The sequence below is a fragment of the Manis javanica genome, chromosome 3 (assembly GCF_040802235.1).
Source record: "Manis javanica isolate MJ-LG chromosome 3, MJ_LKY, whole genome shotgun sequence".
Lineage (NCBI taxonomy): Eukaryota > Metazoa > Chordata > Mammalia > Pholidota > Manidae > Manis > Manis javanica.
Window position 1 is genome coordinate 189,552,564 of NC_133158.1, and position 19,723 is coordinate 189,572,286.

At 38.9% G+C, this 19,723-nt stretch overlaps 1 protein-coding gene across 1 annotated transcript in view; it reads right to left on the bottom strand.

Moving 5' to 3' along the window:
- The window catches only part of RXFP1 (relaxin family peptide receptor 1), a 70,500-nt gene extending 64,883 nt beyond the window's left edge, over positions 1 to 5,617 (bottom strand). Inside the window, exon 1 of the mRNA XM_017658707.3 lies at positions 5,488 to 5,617. Within this exon, the coding sequence (XP_017514196.3) occupies positions 5,488 to 5,617 (130 nt within the window). The remainder of the gene's footprint in view (positions 1 to 5,487) is intronic.
- Positions 5,618 to 19,723: the final 14,106 nt, after the last annotated feature.

The following is a 19,723-nucleotide window of genomic DNA, read 5'->3' on the forward strand; positions in this document are numbered from 1 at the left end:
TAGTTTTCTTTTTTTGTAGTGTCTGTCTGATTTTGGTATTAGAGTAATACTGGCCTCATAGAATGAATTTGGAAGTACTTCCTCTTCTTACATATTATTGGAATACTTTAAGAAGGATAGGTATTAGCTCATCTTTGAATGTTTGACAGAATTCAGCTGTGAAGCCATCTGGTACTGGATTTTGTTTATTTGGAGTGTTTTGATGACAAGTTCAATATCATTAATAGTAACTAGTCTGTTCATATTTTCTGCTTCTTCCTGGGTCAGTCTTCGAAGATTGTATATTTTAAGGAATTTATACATTTATACATTCCTTCTGAGTTGTCCAATTTATTGGTATACTTTTTTTTTTGTAGAATTCTCTTATGATTATTTGTATTTCTATTGGTGTTGGTTGTACCTTCTCCTTTTTCAGTTTTGATTTTGCTTGTGTCCTCTCTCTTTTTTTCTTGATAAGTCTGGCTAAGCATTTGTCTATTTTGTTCATCTTCTCAATGATTAAGCTCTTGGTTTCATTGACTTTTCTATTGTTCTCTTAGTCTCTTATTTATTTCCACTCTAATCCTTATTATGTCCTTCCTTCTAATAATTTTGGGCTTTATTCTTTTTCTAGTTCCTTTAGTTGTAAGGTTAGATTGTTCATTTGAGATTGTTTTTGTTTCTTGAGGTAGGCCTATATTGCTATGTAATTCCCTTTTAAAACTACTTTTGCAGCATCTCACATATTTTTAACTGTTGTGTTTCTGTATTCTATTTTGTCTCCATGTATTGTTTGATTTTCTCTTTGATCTGTTACTTGATCCATTGATTTTTTGAGAAGCATGGTGTTTAGCTTCCACATGTTTTGTGTTATTTTGTCCAGTTGTTTTCCTTGTAATTCATTTCTAGTATCATACCACTGTGGTCTGAGATGATGCTTGATAAAATTTCAGTGTTCTTAAATTTGTTGAGGCTTATTTTGTGCCCTGATATGTGATCTATTTTGGAGAAAATTCAATGTGCACTTGAGAAAATATGTATTTCATTGCTTTTGGGTAGAATGTTCTGTATATATCTGTTAAGTCCATCTGGTCTAATGTGTCATTCAGTGCCACCATTTCCTTTTTTATTTTCTGTGTGGATGATTTAGCCATTGATTTAAGTAGGGCGTTAAAGTCCCCTCCTCTTTTTGTGATGCTATCAATTTCTTCCCCAGGTTTGTTAGTATTTGGTTTATATATTTAGGTGCTCCTATGTTGGGTCCATAGATGTTTATGATTATTAAATACTCTTGTTAGACTGATCCTTTTATTATTATGCAATGTCCTTCTCTGACTGATGTCTTCTTTATTCCTGCATGGACCCTGTGTGCTCTGGGCTGCTCTGGGGAATTCCTGTGTCAGTGCCTGCTAGACTCCACTGGGGGCCAGGCATCAGCCTTGCATGTCTGTTCCCCTGTGGTGCTCTGGGAAGTTGCCTTGGCAACACCAACCGACAGTTTTGTGCACACTCCCTGTGAGCTGGGAAACTTTCTGGTCCTGCTCTGGGGCTAGACTGGTTGATAAGAATGGGCAGCAAGGCAGGACTGCTGGATCTCCTGCAGGGCACTACCTAGACCGAGTCTGAGATTGGTTTGTGTGCTTGGATCTTGCTCTTGGCTGCACTAAGATGTATGCAAGAAGCACAGACAATGGCACTGCTGGCTGCTCTGATCCTGGAGTGCCTCCAACAGTGTCCTTGCCAAGCGGTGGATGTTTAGTTCTGAAATTTGGGTTCTTTCACTTGTGGTCTAGTTGCACTTAAAGCAGCTAGGCTTTCTTCCTGCACAGGGAGTCCCTGCTTGTTCTGTCAGGGACACCCCACCCTCTCCCCTCTCCTGGTCACTGTGCTGGGGGTGGAGTACCCCAGTTACTGTTTCTCTGTCTCTCCGGCTGGGTTGTTTCTTTTTGTCTCTGTGTGTGCTCTTTCTGTCCCTCATTGTATAGGAGGTGTTCACATCAGTCTCTGTTCTTCTTCTGGATGAAATGCTCAGTGTGTAAGAGTAGCTTAGTGTGTAAGTGGGAGAATGTGAATTCAGGCTTCTTCTACTCCGCCATCGTCCCAAAATCCTCTGAGGCAATATTATAGACAGCTTGGGTTTCCATCGCAAGAGCCAAGATTTTTGATAGAGATTGGGTTTCTTAAGCTCCAAAAGGCTGATTTGTATGGAAGATTTAGAACATAGAGTTTACACATGAACCATGGAGTGGGAAGAATGCATATGTGATGCTTAGTTTTATGTGTCAACTTGGCCAGACAATAGTACCCAGCTTTTCAATCTAACACTAATATAGGTTAATGTGAAGGCATTTTGTACATGTGGATAACAGCTACAATCAGTTCACTGTCGGTAAAGGAGATTACCTTAGATAATATGGGTGGACCTCATCTAATCAGTTGAATGTCTTAATTACAAAACTTGAGATTTTCCTGAAGAAGAAGAAATTCTACTCATGGATCATAGTGTCCACTCCTTCCTGAGAGTTTTTAGCCTTATGGATTTCAAACTTGCCCAGCCAGACCCCATGTGTAAGTCAATTCCTTTAAATAAATCATTGTATATCCATATCTATTGATCTATACAAATATATCCATTTACACATATACATATAAGCATATATGTAAATAATGTAAACAAAAATCATTATTATGTAAAGGAAAATCAGTATGTACATATTTCTGACTGGTTCTGTTACTCTGATAGATACTTGACTGATTCAGCATATGATGAGGCAGTTGATCTGCCTCCCAAAGATATAGGCATCCATCAGAAGTGGGGAGAACATGGATTAGAGGGAACTTCTATTCCCCTGGGCTGAGACCAGACAGACAATCTGGAGGGAGGATCAAAAAGTAGTAGGAAGCAAAGAGATCATAAAACCTCAGCAGACCTTCTTCATCCCCCATCACATAGTGTATCCACAGCAGAAAAGAAAGTGAGATGCGGTATGTTTCCAAGAGGCCCTTTTTACAATCCTGTATTTTCTGAAATCCTGGACTGGAATGGAAGAGAGTCCTGAAGTTTACTGTGCTCTCCAGAGGGGACAGAGGTAGCCAAGAATGAGCTAGCTGACTGAGAGGGGTGTCATGCGTGGAGGTAGAAAATGCAGACTGACCATAAGACTCATGTAATAAGGCATGTGTCAGGAGAGCCTGGGGGAGCAGACACCTCTGCAACAGATATGATGGGGCAGAGGACCAAGAACTGAGGATGGTGTGTGGCTTCCTTTATGAATGACCCAGTGGTGGACATAGGGGGCCACAAACAGTTGCCCCTCCCACCAGAGCCTAGATGACACAGAAAGCATGGCCCAACTTAGATCACTCCTGGAGTGGAGACCTAGGAGATGGAGAGCCTTGAACTGGCAAAATGTTAACCCAAACATATTCAAGGAAAAAAATTGGAAGAAAACAGAAGAATGGATTTCCTAGAAGTAGATTAAGTTTTCTACTTTATGCAGAAATGGGTATTCAAGTTGATTTTAATGATAAGGAAACAAAAGAAGTTCCATGATTCTGCTCTAAGTTCCTAAAAGGAGTTGTACTATTTGTTTCACATATGTTTAAGTTCTTTTCTACATTTTCCAGTGTGAGTCATTAGAGCTACATTTTAAAAATGACATATTCTATTGTGTGTATTTTTAAAAACAGATTTAAATCAAGCATTGTAGACTACAAAATACATTTTAAATGGGTTCTTTCCAGAATTATAGGTCACTGAGATAAATTCCAACCTTTATCTGTTCAAAGGCTGCTAAACTGCTACCATGTAAATACTTTTTGGAGGAAGGAAGCACTTTAAGCCAACTGCAGGATTAGTCCATCCAGCAGGCGGGGAAGAGCTGCTTGGTCCCTTCTGACTGCTCACTAACGGGCTATACCTGGGAGGCACTGGGCAAAGTTTTATTGAGTAAATAAGCAGCTTTCTAAAAAAGGTAGTTGAGGTTTATGAATCTGTCTTTTGTTAATTTGCAACGTTTAAAACATACCCTTTTAGACTAACTTTGTGACAAAGCCACAACCTCAGTTACCTACAACTCTGTTTCTCTTGGACATGCGCTTATGTGGCTAAATACAACAGGAGTAAAGCACATGACCCATGTCACATCAGGACCTGAACACTGGGGGCCTCTAATGCAGCCCTGAAGTTGTTTACCCTTCCATTAACTATCCCAGACTCCTGGGTGATTATTTTATTCCTTCTCTGTTCAAACCCACAGGGTAAGACTTTTCCTTAATGTCTGGATTCTCAAGAATCAAAATTTTTGAGGTTTTAGGATAAGTGTTCTTCAGTTGGGTGAGATGTTATTATAAACATTGCTTAGGGCTTAGTATTCTGCCATGAGAAGGATTCAGTAAGAACTTCTGAATGAATGTACATAATTCCCAGCAATACTGTTGCCGAGATTTCTGAATTTTCCGAGTTTTGTATTTATACATTTCTAGAATATGTTTCTAACTATGAAAAAACTCTTTCCTCAACCCTCCAACCATCACACTTATTCCCACTCACTGGTGTGACAGCAGTCAGTTTTATTGATTACACAGTTTTATTGATTGTTGTGCAACCGAGAAATAAAGATCTTCAATCAAGGGTAGTTGTACTTCTTCTTCAGAGCTCTCTGTTCAAACCTCATTTTTAATTTTACTTTCTCAACTGTGATTCCCATCTGTATTAACTAACATCCAGGTAATAAATTTTTAATGGATTCCTTTTGATTACACTTCAGCCTTATGGTCAAAGCATCCCCAGCTGGCTGCAACTACTTTTTTATACCTAAGAGTCCATTACATTAACCTTTCACTCTGTTTTTTCTTTCATGTTTTTGAGCATTTACTATATTTTAGGCATCAGGCTAAGCACTTTACATGTTGTATTTAAGTTCATCCTCATAACAATTCTATTAAATAATTATTAATATTATGACTTTTCAGTTTAGAAGGTAAGGCAAAGAGGAGCAAACTGCTGGGGATCACAGAACGAGTAAGTGGCCATCTGAGATTCAGATTCAGGTTTGTCTGATTTCAGAATACATGTTCTTAACCCCTGAGTCTCTGCTATTTCCCCCATATTCTTATGAGCCCATAAAAATCATTCTTATTTCAGCCTCCCTTTTTTTTTGGTTTATGAAAGTTTCTGTGCATATCTTCTTTTTTCACTTTTTTCATGATTGAGGTAATTATACCTTGGAACTGACTTCATCTCTGATCATTTTCTATTCTGGGGTCATCTGCCCTTCTCTTGAAATCATTCAGAGATGGTGGTGACAGTGCCTTCAGTCCTAGAAGAGGAGGTGACTGGCCTCAGTAGTAATGGAAACCCCGTTGGCCCACTTTCTGGCCAATGAAATGTAGGATGTGGAAGTCTTCTTGGAGAATTTCTGGAAAAGCAATTGCTTTCCTGATAAAAAGGGAAAGTGGATCTTCATGCCACTCTTCCTGTTCTTCCTGCTTTGATCTTGGACTTACTGTCTGGAGCTGCAGCAGCCATCACTGCACTGGGAGGTAAGTGTTTAACATAATGACCACTGCACGTTGGGAGGTGGAGGGGGAAGGTTGAAAGAGCCCAAGACCCTAATGGCATGTGTCGCCGGGTCATCTAACGCCAGCAAACACTTAACATCTGGACTGTGTTTATGGGAGAAAAATAAATTCTTACTTATTTAAGCCATCATTGCTTGGTCTTTCTCTTTATTGCCTGTAGAATGCATTTCTGATACAGAAGGGATTGGCGAACACAGAAAACAGACATCTAGCCTGGACAGGAGCCCGAGAGCCATGAGTGCATGCAGGTAAAGGAACCCTGCACGTGACTGCTGCAGGTGAAGGTGAGGCTTTTAAGGCTAAGGTTTCAGAAATGGCTTTGAAAGTTAGGATAGATAAATCTGGTGTTTTTGTTTGAACCTTGGCAAGAACAAGTGAGCTGTGAAAATAGGAAATCCTGTGAGTCATAATTTTAAGGAAAAGTTGATTCGAATGGGAAGAGACACTTTAACAGGAGAATCAGCTCCCAAACACAGCATGTACCTTTCCTCTGGTATATTTTGATAACAATTTTTCAAACATTTTTTTATTTGCAAAAGGTATACCTTGAGGTATATGTAAAAGAGGATTCTCGGATCAGACAAACCCAAACTGAGGAATATTCTGCAGAACTCATGGCATTGTCTTCACAAAGGTTATAATTAGGACAATGGATGAAATACAAATATGGATTTCATGTTAGATAGTCTTTTTTAAAAAAATTTTTTATTAAGGTATAATTGATATACACTCTTATGAAGGTTTCACATGAAAGAACAATGTGGTTACTACATTTACCCATTATCCCCCCCATACCCCAATGCAGTCACTGTCCATCAGTGAAGTTAGAGGCCACAGATCCACTATGTGCCTTCTCTGTGCTACACTGTTCTCCCCGTGATCCCCCACACCATGTGTACTAAACATGATACCCTGCAATCCCCTTCTCCCTCCCTCCCACACCCCGCTTCATTCTTGGAGTCTCTGAGTCTGCTGCCATTTTGTTCCTTCAGTTTTGCTTCATTGTTATACTTCACAAATTAGATAGTCTTTTTTTTTTATTGATATTAGATTTCCTGAATTTAGTAATTGTATGGGGGCTGAGGGAACATAATTCTTAGGAGACACAGGCTGGAGTATTTAGGATTGAGGGTCATACTGTCTGCAGTTTACTCATTTGGCAAGAAGAACTATGTATATATGATAAGAGATAGCAAACATGGGAAAGCATGAGCTGTGAAATTAATATGGGTGGTCACTGTACTATTAATATTTTTGTAATCTTGAAATTTTTCAAAATGAGATGTTAAAAAATCTTTGGTAGATATTTTAACTTTTTCAATTTATTGTAACTGAAATGGTCTGTAAAGGTTCCAGGTGTTAAAACTTTTTTTATTGGAAGAATATTTGACCTCCTCAACACTTATTACACCCTCAGACAACAGCAGTTGCCAAGGCTTGGTGCTCACGCCTGTACTGCACGTTTACAGCTAGGCTCACTGCGGCTGCTGCCGGGCAGGGAGGGTTATTCGTGGGACTTCCCAGTTGTGCCATGGTGGATTTCACAGGTTTCATAACTTCTCAGTTTCCTCTTCTAGAACATGCGGGTTAGTGAATCTCCCTCCTAGGCTTTCTGGTATGATTAGATGAAGCTAATGTTTGCTAATGTTTAAGTGAAACAGTCCTTCACAGAAATCTAAACGTATGTACTAAATGTGAATTTCCTTCTTTCTAAGTCTATTGGTCTTAATTTCCAGGTTATTTCTATTGTAACTAACAACTGTGTTAATAATATATTTGATAGAGTCTATTCCATCTGATCAATCACCAATCCATGAAAGCATAAGCACCATGGGCCGAATATTGGCCAGGATTCTGAGTCACGAGTGGTCCACTTTGATGCTAAGACCCTCTGATACAGGGGGATATTGCTTATGCCTTTCTTTTCTTATTAGTGTCTATGAGCAATTAGTTAATACTTGTCTTAATCTTTTGTAGAGCAGCCCCACCCTTAAGCCTTTCATGACTGATTTCTAATGAGCATAGCTGTCCGTGGGTTTGCGTGGCTGACTTTCTGGCCCTGCTGCCATCTCAAATTAAGAGGAAAGCCTGTGAAGGAAGGTGGTTACTGATTCAGGTCACTAGGTCACGTAGTGCGGAATAATTCATTTTCTCTTCGGTCATGCTTGTTGCTGCTCTTGCCACCTGGGCTGACTGCGTGGCTGCCTGCTGACCTGCCCACCTGTGTGCAGCTCACTGGGCCAGTGAATGGGTTGGATGCTCACCTGTGGCAGCTAAGAGGAAGCGCCATTCTTCTGGAATTGAGTTATTAAGCAGAGAAGCTGCAGATTATATGACCATTTTCCTACCTATTCTTCTCTTCTTGAAAAGGAAATTCCTTTAGCTCTTACAATTCCTTTTGCATTCTCTCAACTTTAAGGGATAAAGGATTCTCTCCCTTGTTGCTCCTCACCTTTCTGCTGTTATCCTTCATCAAGGGCTGGCGACTTGTCCTCCATAGCTATCCTGAATATGTCAGTGTCTCCTTATCTCTGCTTTCCCCCATAGTGTCAGCCACTGTCATTTTTTAGCTGCAGTTCTCTCAGGTGGGCTTCCTGCTTTTTAACCTGTTCTTGTCTCTTTTCAACCTTGTTCTCCCTACAACAGCCAGAGGGATCTTTCAAAAATAAATTAGATCCAGAAATTAGATCTTTCAAGCCTTCTACTGTCACCCCATTGTGCGCAGAATAAAATTCAAACTTTTTACCCTGTCATTTTAACCTTGCATGAATGAGCCACTCCTATTTACTGACTTGGTCTCTTTCCACATTTTCTGCTTCCGTTAATTTGAGTAGCACAGATTGTCCTTTGGATGCACTAGGTTTGTTCTTTAGGGCCTTTGAGTCAGCTATGCCATCTACTAGGACTCACGGATCATTTATCCCCCAGAGTCACGGCTGCCTGTTCATCATCAGTCAGATCTCAGCATGAATATCCCTCCCTTAGAGAGACTTTGGGAATCACTCTTTCTGAGGCCCCCCACATTCCTTGCTGGTTACCATGCTGTTACACTGTTTCCCTCCCCCTCTTCTACCTCCTCCCCCACTTCCTTTTTCTTCTTCTTCACAAAACTTATTACTGTCTGGGACATATTATTTATTTATTTATTTTTGTTGTTATTTGAATACTGCCCCCACAATATATATTCCCACAGGCAAGGTCTCTTTCCTGTTTTGTGCTCCACAGATTCCTGATACCTACATTGGTATTAGGCATATTATAGGAACTCAAATGAATATTAGTTGAAGGAAAGGGAGAGTGAATAATTGTCCATGTATCTGAAACATTACATTTAGCATAGTATTTTTAAACGGCAGCGCTGTGATGGCCTCTTTAATGCCTGTCACCTGTGGCCCTTCTCTCCAGGCTCTGGCTTCAGCGAGCGAGGGCCCCATTTCTGTAAATACTCCCCAAGGGGATCCTGAGCCTGATTACAGTCAGTCAGCCACCAAGTCTTTGCTTCCTTAGAGGACATGAGCCCTTTTACCAGATTCATAATTCTAAGAACTACAAATTTTGTCTACAGAACAACTACACTAAGGAGACTCAGAGTGTTTGGAACAAGCGGAGGAAAGGATGAAAAGAGAAAATTCAGGCAAGAAAGAGATAAAAATAGACATTTGAAATTAGGAATAGTTATTCAGTAAAGCTAGTGGTGGAATAATCTGTATTTGGCACAGCTATAGTTTGTCATCAAATCATGGTAAAAATCCTAAAGGGAGATTGGATTTTAGATTTAGAATCTAGACCATACATCAGTATTAGTCAAGTGAACAAAAACCTATTTACTTAGATGAGCTGGGTTTCTATAAATTGGCAGTTGGTATAGAATTTACCTTCTTTTTGGGAAACGACAAACAAAACTTTATGTATAGTATATGTATGGAGTTCTTTGGCTCTCTAGGGCAAACCCTGTTTTGTGCACCAATATTGCAACTCTGGAATGTGCATGATTGTCTGTGTTATTTTTAGAGTTAATGCAGTTTACAAATGTACATTTCATTTACACCAGGAAGTGATTTATCCAGTAGAAGGATGTGACTTAACCCAGCTGAAAGTGAATCATTTATTTTTTCATAAATGTATTGGAACTATTTTTTAGTTTCCTGTGGTTAGTTATTATACCATTTCTAGTCATAGTAGAAGCCATTAGCAATGGATTTTACATAATGTATGCAATATTTGCAAAAGAGCTCATTTTCAATTATGTATCTCTTTTAGTTAATACTTGAGTTAACAATTGACTGCAGGAATAATATAACATTCTTATTTCAAAGATGTTCTGGGCAAGTCTTTTCTAGATAACATGACCATAGTTTTGCAATTTTTAGGGAGATTAATAACGTGCTGAGAGTTGAGGGCAACTCTGATGCATTTTCAGTGATGCAACTTGAACCTTCTGGAGCCTTTCCTTCTACTCTTTTTGTGCCCTTCATAAAGGAAAATCGAAGAAATAAAGTAATGAATATATACCTGTGCAAAAAACTTATTATGGGTAGCGTTACTGACTAAAACATAAATATATTAAAACAGAGAGAGCAAATGGTATTCTTATAGATATTACGCTTTGACTCTTTGGAAACAATATTCAATATTACGCTTTGACTCTTTGGAAACAATATTCAATATTTAAATTATTTATATATATGCTGTTTTTCTGTTGTTTTAGAATGTTTACCAAAGGTGCCAAGTAAAATCTTTCATTTCTTAGTAACAGCCTTGTGTTGCAAAGTTACGTATTGATTAAAGAGTACTGATTGTACTTCTATAGAGTCAGTGCCTTCCATTTGATTCAAATTCAAATGACCCATGTGAATAAATACTTTGTCCAATCTATATGTACTTTTGTTAACAACATTTTCTGTTATGTTTTAACTATGTTGCCTTATTCGCAAATTGATTCGTAAAGCTTTGGGCACTTTTGTCCAAAGAAAATAGTGAGTTAGAAAATAATACAGAAAAAATATGAAGAGTATAAATACAGGCACAGAGTAAATCAAAAGACTCTTTTGGGAATGAGAAGTAGAGATCCGAGTTGAATATTTGTGGAGTGCAAGCCAGTACTCATGATATTAAACAAAAACTGTGTCCTATTCTACATGTTTTATATACTTTATATAGTCAGGGAAAAATACATTTAAAATGTAGTAAGGCCCTAGGAAAGCATGTAAAAACCAGTTGGAAAATATGGAAGTGTTGGAATGTCTTGGTGCTGATGCCAACATCCAGACAAATGAGTTAAACCTCACCAGAAGCTGACGAAATTACTGTAGATGTTCATTTCTCCACCTGCCTTTCACTCTGACATTTCAGAAGCTGCCTCTGAAATTAAAAGCTCTTGGGCAGAAGGGGAAAGGGTGGATGAGTAAGAATTCTTAAGTGATTAGGTCTGTATTTTAAAGAAAAAGTACCTGTTTTTAAACCAAGTTACATTGAACTAGCAAATTGAAATGCTTATCATTTTATGTAGGAATCATGAGCTCTGAGTTTACTCATAGAAATGCAAAGCTTCATTTTTGAACATCTGACATTTGTGGCCTAAAAATATGAAGAAATTTATATTAAATATTGTATCTGGTTTGGATACACTTAATATTAATGAAGGGACAAAACTATTTCTATGTGTGTGTATGTGCGTAATGGTGTCTAACAATTTTTCTTCACTCTCTGATTTCATGACAGAGAACACAGGCATTGCCTTTTTCTTTTTTGACATAACGAAACTTACTTCATATTGATAGAACTACACAAAAATTTATATGCAACACATGGACTTTAATATTACACAATTTGACCTTTTTTTTCTTTTTATAAAGCTAACTTATGTAGTTACTCTTTGCTTATCTGTCCTAACCTACCACATGTTGCAAGAATAGACTTCCCCATACCTTTTCACTATGTACTTTTAAAGCTAATACCTCCCCTAAAGGCAGGTGAAAAAATTAAGTTACCATACACAAAAATGCTAACCCAGAATGTGAACTCCTCCCCAATCCTGTGCTTTCTTAGGAAAAAAATGGACAAAAATGGAGAAGTGAATTGTCCTGAAAAATTAGTCAGAATAGAAAACAAACTCTGCTTTCTGCCTGAGAAGCCCATGCAGAGAAGGAGTGCGTGGCGTCAGGGGCCCAGACCTGGGCCAGGCCTGTGGTAGCAGGAGGCAGGAAGGAATCCACACAGCCTCCCACAGAGAGAGACATCTGGGTCAAAAAGAATCAACAGCTCTTGGGGGTTGAAGAGTGACAGAGAGGAGGAGAGGGTGGGGGACAGGGGTAGAACTCATGCATACCACATACCATGGACTTTTCTGTACATCTTTTCAGAGGCATGAGTAAAGGTGAATACTCTTGTCCTAGGTGAATGTCCTTAAATGTGAAACCATACTGGGGCTGGATATCACTGAATGGCCTTACCAGGGTCATACTCACACCATCTCCAACACAGCTGTGCCCTAGCTTGTCCCTTACCCTGCCTCTCCATCACGCACTGTGCAATGATTTCACTGAATTCTTCTCTCGTCTCTGAAGGCTTGCTCTCTGCCTTTAAATACTATTTCTGTTTATTCAGTACCACGTAGCATCATTCTTTCTTTGATTCCTCCATAACATGCTGCCTTGTTAAGTCCCATTCTTCTCAATCCATACCATGTTCACTCTTTATCTATTCAGGCATTCATTAAAACTGTGCCACAGGCAAAGTGTTGAGGGGATATGATAATGATAAAATGTTTGACCTTTGAACTATATGTTCACATTCTAATTTAATATTCTAGCTTGTGTCTACTCATATTTATATATTAAAAGACAGACATTATCTCTTAGACTGTGAACTCCTACAGGGAAGGGAATAAGCCTATTTAATTTCTTTCTGCAGCTCCTCCTAGCTAATGACTATAATGGACCATGAGAATAATATTGGATCTGCTACATACACTAGCATAGAAACTTTGACAAAAGATGCCTAACAGCCAGCAGCACTACAAAAAGATTTGTACAGATTTTTTTCCATTAAAATGGATTTGATGGATAAATGATTTGCCACATTATTTCAGGTCAACAGTGGGATGAATGCTTAGTTGCGGAGAAAAGCTATTGAATTTCAACAAACAAAAACAATCCCTCTTTCTAGGGAGCATAAATTGTGCTGTGAGCTCACAATTTCAGGGGTAAGGACTGCAGTCAGAAGGGCAGAAATAAAAATCTAAATTTAACTTAGCCCAACTAGCCATCTCTCTTGACTTTAACACAAAGAAGGAGGAGAAATGGAGGTTAAGAGAATCTAACAGAAGCCATGACCGATGACGTCTTCTTGTCTAAGTTTGAAATATCTGAGAAAGTAGAAACATTTATAAGCCATGAGGCAGTTCTGCAGTTTCCAATAAATCAGCCACAACCCGGAAAGTAAAAACGGTGAGTCTTTTGGACCACTGAAAATGGGTCAGACATTTCTAGGCTGCTCTGGAAAAACCTATCAAAATGTCAAAAGGCTGGAATGAGCAAGAGAGGATGAGAGAAGCGAATGAGAAGGAAAGAGGGATCAGCAAGCTTTTGAGTGAGCGTGCTGACCTTGCGTACTGTGTTCTAGCTCCAAACCAGTGCCTGCTGCGCTAGGGAACTTAATCAGTTACTTTCATTAACCTATACTTGCAATATGGGCCTGGATAAAAGTTTCCAAAAAAGCTTTATGGGGTAGCTTGTCTGATTCCTCTCAGTAGATTCAGGCACATACATTTGTAAGTTTTGTTCAAATTGTCAGCTCATGGCCATTTGCATGTTTAATTCTGTAAAGTTTCAGTTTCAAATCTGTAAAGTAAGCTTTGTCTGTTTAAATGGCTGCAACTACAGAAACCTGCAGGGCCATAACTTCCTTACACTGTGAGCATCAAGTGTTAGAACCATCATACTGAATGCTCCAAAAATTAGTCAAAAATGTCCATGAGTGCAGGTAACTGCAAAATGTGTGTGTCATCTGCATAAAGTATATCTAATAGGAACTATCCTCTATGAAAGTCCTAATTCATAAGGAGGAAACGTGAAGAAGAAGAGGTAGGTAGAAATAAGAATTCTGCTTGCAAGGTTTGGAACCAAGAGAGGACAGTTTCTCTTTGTGTGTATTTTGTCAGGAGGTTTGGTGAGACTAAGGAGTAGAGAGAATGGTTAAGGTAAAAAAGGAGAAATCAAGTGCTGGTCAGACAAAGAGGAATTGGTTGATTAGAATTAGAAATCTGCATCTGGGCCACTGGGAAGCCAGGAAAGGAAGTGTTACTAAGATTCCACTTGACACTAAAGGGACTCTATGCAGAGAGGAGAAAAACCGAGCACAGAGCAGGATCAAAACTTGAAGGAGGTGGGACAGTAGCTGGGAGACTTGTTTAATTTCCACATGCCCATTTCATCTCAATGCCTGGAACCAAAATGCAAAGACAGTCTCACCCCATGTGACAAATAGGATACGAGGCTGGCATGGTGAGTGCACTGCCAAATCATGAATTGTTGATACCTTTGTGTAGCTTTACACAACAGTGAAGAGACATTGCTTCTGTAAATGTCCTTTCAATCTCTGTGAAGTTGGAAACATGTTACTTCATTTCAGAAAACTGTATGTGTGTGAGGTGGGGAAATGGAGGCAAGAGCAAGTTTAGGGGACTCTATTCAATAGGAGCAGGGTCTCTCCTGTACCCCACTCTCTGGCACCAGCCCCAGCACAGGCAGAAAGACAGAAGTCATGGTATTCTTTTTGTTGGGTGGGGCAGGAGTTATGGGACAGGTTAAACACATAGGTATTTGATTCCCACGCTATTTGGGCATATCTAGAGAGAAGCAAGCATCTGTCTGGCAACTGGAAGTGTCAGGGAGATTCTGATAGTTTACACATTAGTCCTAAGAAACTGGCAAAGTTTCTTCCACTACAGCTTCATTGGACATGTGTAGAGTAAAATTCAGTCTCATTTCTCAACCTGCAGCATTTAAAGACTCCCCCACCTTAGAAGAATGCCTCCAAGGGCCAGATTCATTATCTGCATGGTGTGTGATTCCTCTTTAAAGGCAGCTTAGATGTCTGGGGAGGAGCACAGAAACATGTACTGGAGAGGGAAGGGACATGATGCAAACATCCACTGGATCTTAACCTAGTCTCAGAATTTTAAAAGCCTCTTTTGTTAAAGTTCCTGTGGGCCTGGCCACATGCGTGGTCATGGGGAGGTGTGATGAGGACCCTCCTCTCCCCTGCCCAGTCTCTCCTGGGTTGTGAGAATGATTTTAAATGTTTATCTCCTGGGCAGGTATGTGAAAAATGATTATATCACTTAATGTATTGGCAAAACTTTAATCTTTGAGGCTAGGATTCTCATGAATGATATGTTTATTTTAATAACATCACTCTAGCTAGATTGTTTCTATTTTAAGGTGATGTTTTGCCCTCCTGACATTTCTGGCCTTTCTTGTCCTACGTATGAAATTTGGAGGCCCACTTTTAAGAAGAATAATAAAGCTGAAAACATAAAGGAACACAGTTACATGGCCTTAGTCTTTTCTTCTGTTAAAAATGAAGGCATTGGACTCTGCAAGCTTTAAGTTTCCTTTGAACTCAAAAAAAGTCTAATTTTATGAAGCAAATCACAAAAGTATAAGAGATGTAAGAGGAATCTGTCTAACTAGAGAGCAATTCATTGGAGACTTAGACTGCTGGAGGCAGAAAAAAAATCTTCATATCATTTTTCTTTAAGTGATTTAGGTAAGAATCAAAAGAAAAGATTACTAGAGGATAAAAGCAAACTAGATGTGTCAATCAATGAATTAGCTTGTATAACTGTGTGGCCTCCCAGTTCAAGTGCATACTCAATCCTCTAACAAAAACAAAAATTCCCTAAAAACTCCATTGTCTTTTAAAAAGCATGGATCTTACTATTAAAGAATATATTGGGCTATCTGCTGTCCCTTTTTGTAGCTAATCACATGGATGATATTTTGGTTCAACCGAGCACCTTGACTGAAGGGGGACCTGGAGTTGAGGCTGGAGGCAGGGGTGGAGGAGAGAGAGCCATGCTGCTCTTCACTATAGATGAGCACTTGAGCTCCTGGAGCGGTACAGGAGGGGGAGCTGAGGAAGGATGGGAACAGAGAGGTGGAGAGAGTTGCTGGCAGAACTAGCAGAGGCAAGGGCAGCGTGTGGCCTGGTGCAGCTGTGAAAATGCTCTGAGAGTCCCCCTCCCAAAGAATAATTTTCAGATATTTTTTGAGGGCACTGATTATCTAAAAAAGACATTCAGTATTATGGAAGATTCTGGAAATAAACTGATCCTCATTAATTCAGGTAATATTGAAATAATTATAAATGAATACATTTAACAACAAAAAAAATCAAGTGTCTTATTAATATAAAATATAATTAACAGGAGTATACCAATTCTAACACAAGTAACGGGAGACCTCACTTTACACTGTCCTGTTTTCCACGAGACCTTTGTCTTTGCTGCAATGGAGAACAAAACCTAAATTTGAAATATTCACAACTTGCCCTTGCTTATCTCCAAAGAAGGAAGGGTGGTTAGTTTCAGTTACGCATCCGTGTTGTTCCAATCAGGATGGTGGGTGAAGGTGCAGAACTGAAGAAAGAAGAGAGGGGATTGCATCCCTATGTGTGAGACAGGAAATAGAGCCACTGGGGTGGAGTAGACCATGAGGAGGGGGAGGTAAGCTAATATAGGAATTAAGTCAGCAGTTAGTGGCATTCCTATATGTAGCTCTGTCTTATGCTGCAAACCCCCAAATCCTGAGGTGAGTCTAATTCGTATACATTCAAAGTATTTACAGGTATATTCTAACCTATCAGCTATAGGTGTACACTGAGAAATGTATGCAAAGCAGATGGTACCAACCCCCAGGAGGAGATTCATAATTACTGAGTATGAGCATGGGTTTCTCAAAGTTCCCTGGGATGGGGCGGGTCTCACCCTGGGTCATGGAAACTTTGGTTTTGCTTGGATTTACTGGTTTTGGTAAAACCTTGTGATTAATATTTCTTTTTTGCTTTATCTCTAAAATGGAGAAGTAGCTAACTCACCTGAAGGCCAGTGGGCTAGATCTGTGAATGGTCCCTTTTAATTTTGCAATATTATAGTTTAGAAAGTATTAAAACTGAGCCATGCTTTACTAGCATAGGCTTTTCAAGAGAACAGACTTGGACTGAAATCTCTTTGTAACACTTTCTAGGAGGTGTTTCCTCTTTTGTAAAATGAGAGCATCTTTAGGGTTTGTATAGGGATAAGATCAGACAATATTTGTAAAACACTCAGTACAGTTCACGGTCCATGGAAAGCTCTCAATAAATGGCAAATAATGAAACAACTATGCCCCTAACCACATCATAGACTTAAAATCACAATGATATAAATGTTTACAGTTGTTCAGACAAAAAAATAAGCCTAACTAGAATACCCAACTCCAGGCATTTCAGTTTAACAAGTTTGTCCTAATGTGTGAAATTATGCTTGCAAAACTATTTAGCTCACAAATGTAATAATTTGTTTCCTTTTTTATAGATGATGATGATATATATGCACAGATTTGTTAATTTTCTATTTGAAACTTAAAAAGTGTGATTCCAAGTTCATAATACGAACAATACAAAATTGTTAGCAACCTTCAAAAATATAAGGTGGATACTAGATACTTGTGTAGTCTGCATTTTGGAAAGTTTATTCTCCCATCTTTTGGAGGTGGATGAATATTTCATTATTCTCCTTTTTCATGAATTAATGGTCTATTCTGAGAAGACTTTTTCCTTTTCCCTTCTTCATGGTTAGTGGAGAGAATTGCTAGAAAACATGCCAGTGCCAGGGAGCAAGGCAAGGACCAGGTGGTCTTGAAATTATCCCTTTGGAATCTAGAAGTGAAGACCTCTGGCTGGGCTAGTGTTTGGCAAAACACTAAAGTGGATCAGGTTTATGTCTGGGCCCTTTCTGTTTCCTAGTTCTTTACATGTTTCCTGCCCATCCAAAGTATTGAGTAAAATGATTGTTTTTGCTTAATGATGCTGTCTAACTAATAAGTAAAGCATTTGCTGATAAGGACTTCTGATCCAACTCTTCCTGTGGATTGTTTTTAGCTTTCCTTTAGCTTTGAAATAATTATAGACTCAGAGGAAGTTGCAAAAATAATACAGGTAAGTCCCATAGATCCCCCACCTAGCTTCCCTTGATGGCAAAATTTTACATACCTGTAGTACATTATCAAAACTAAGAAATTAACACTGGGTACCATACAGTTAATGAGACTATTCACAGAGGAATTTTTAAAGAATGAAAAATTCTCAAGCCTAAAAGGAAACCTTTTAAAAATCTTACTGCTGTCCCTTTCTGTGTGCACTGAGATTTTTGCCCTTGTCTCATTGTTTGGTAATCCTAGATTAACCTTCTGTCTTCTCCACCCCGTCAGAGCAGGGAGCATGCCAACGTCAGACTTTAATCACTTATTAAAGTCACTGGCATTCGGTAAGTATTTTCTTGTTAAAAGGATGACTAATAATTGCTTAAGTCTCTTAAGGGTTTTACATCTGAAAGCCTTGTTATCTCTACTGAGAATGTTCATGGTTTGGGAAAAGAGCACAGACGTTGAAAATATTCAAATCTTGGCATTTATTGGCTTGAATCTCATGACAAGGCACTGGATGTCCTTGAGTCTTGCCTTCCTCAAGTACTTAGTTGTATCTACATAATGGAATTGTGCAGATTCAAGGAGGTGACTTATATGATAAAGAAGCAAACAAAGGGGCTCTGGGAGGACAGGGTAAAAAACTTTATTGCCATTTTACAAACTAAGGCTCAGTGAAGGTATGTCATCGTCAAAAATCATAGAGCTCGTACATGGTAATGCTTTCAGCACCTTAGGTTAGCTGTGCTTCACGATTTCTCATTGCCTTTCCCAGGCAACAGGAGAGTGGCTGACAAAACAAATAGCAACAATCTGGGGGCCGTTAACAGAGACTTAACCCTCTGCCCATTAGTACTTAGTGACTTCTTTTGCTATATGCATAGGAGATCCTCTCTTAGGTGGGGCTGGGTGATGAGATAAACTAAAGGGCGAGTTACAGGTGTGGTTGGGTATTTCAGAGGTCTCTGTCAAATGCCCCCCTCTATCTTACCTACCCAGCTGACACCAAGTAGCCAGGAATCGTGCGGGCCAAGCTCTGCATTGTGTGTTTACAGCCTCATCTCCTGGGGAAGGCAGGAGAGGATGGGAACCTGGAGTTCACAAGAACTACATGGCCTTATCAATTTTTCTTAATATCAAAAGATGAATTTAGAAGTTTGGAGGGTTTTGGCATTATTATTTTCTATTTTCTGCTCATGAAAGTAATTTACTTAAATAAAAGAGAACCTGTAAATGTGGAACTTTTTTGCTAACCAGAAATGACTGGTAACACATTAGATAAGTTGCCTCTCAACCTGCCCTGAACACCTTTTACTCACCCTTGAAGACTTCATGCTAGAATGCCTATCTTGGAAGCATTCCTTTGGATTAGTCAATCTATACATTTCATTGAAATGGAATAGAACAGGGCAAAATACATTATCGATTTATGAAGCTGTTGGCTGAAAAGTTTATAAACTTTGGTAGCTTAAGCATTTGGATTATAATTAGAAACATTTGATTTTTGATGGTAGTTTGCAATTTGACTTTTCCCTGTCTAGTTAAAAAAATAAATGGGTAATGGGTCTTAAATATAAGACCTGAAGCCATGAAACTTCTATGTGAGGACTTAGGAACAAAGCTCCTTAACATGGGTCTTGGTAGTGATATGACACCTAAAGCACAAGCAACAAAATACAAAATAAACAAGTGGTTCTACATCAAACTAAAAAGCTTCTACACAGCAAAAGAAACCATCAACAAAGTGAAAAGACAACCTATGGAATGGGAAAAAATATATATATGTATTTGAAAACTATATATCTGATAAGGATTTAATACCTAAAACATACAAAAAATCATACAACTCAATAGCAAAATGGGCAAAGGATCTGAATGGACATTACTCCAAAGAAGACATAAAAAAAGCCAAGACACATGAAAAGATGCTCAACATTACTAGTCATTAGGAAAAGGCAAATTAAAACCACAGT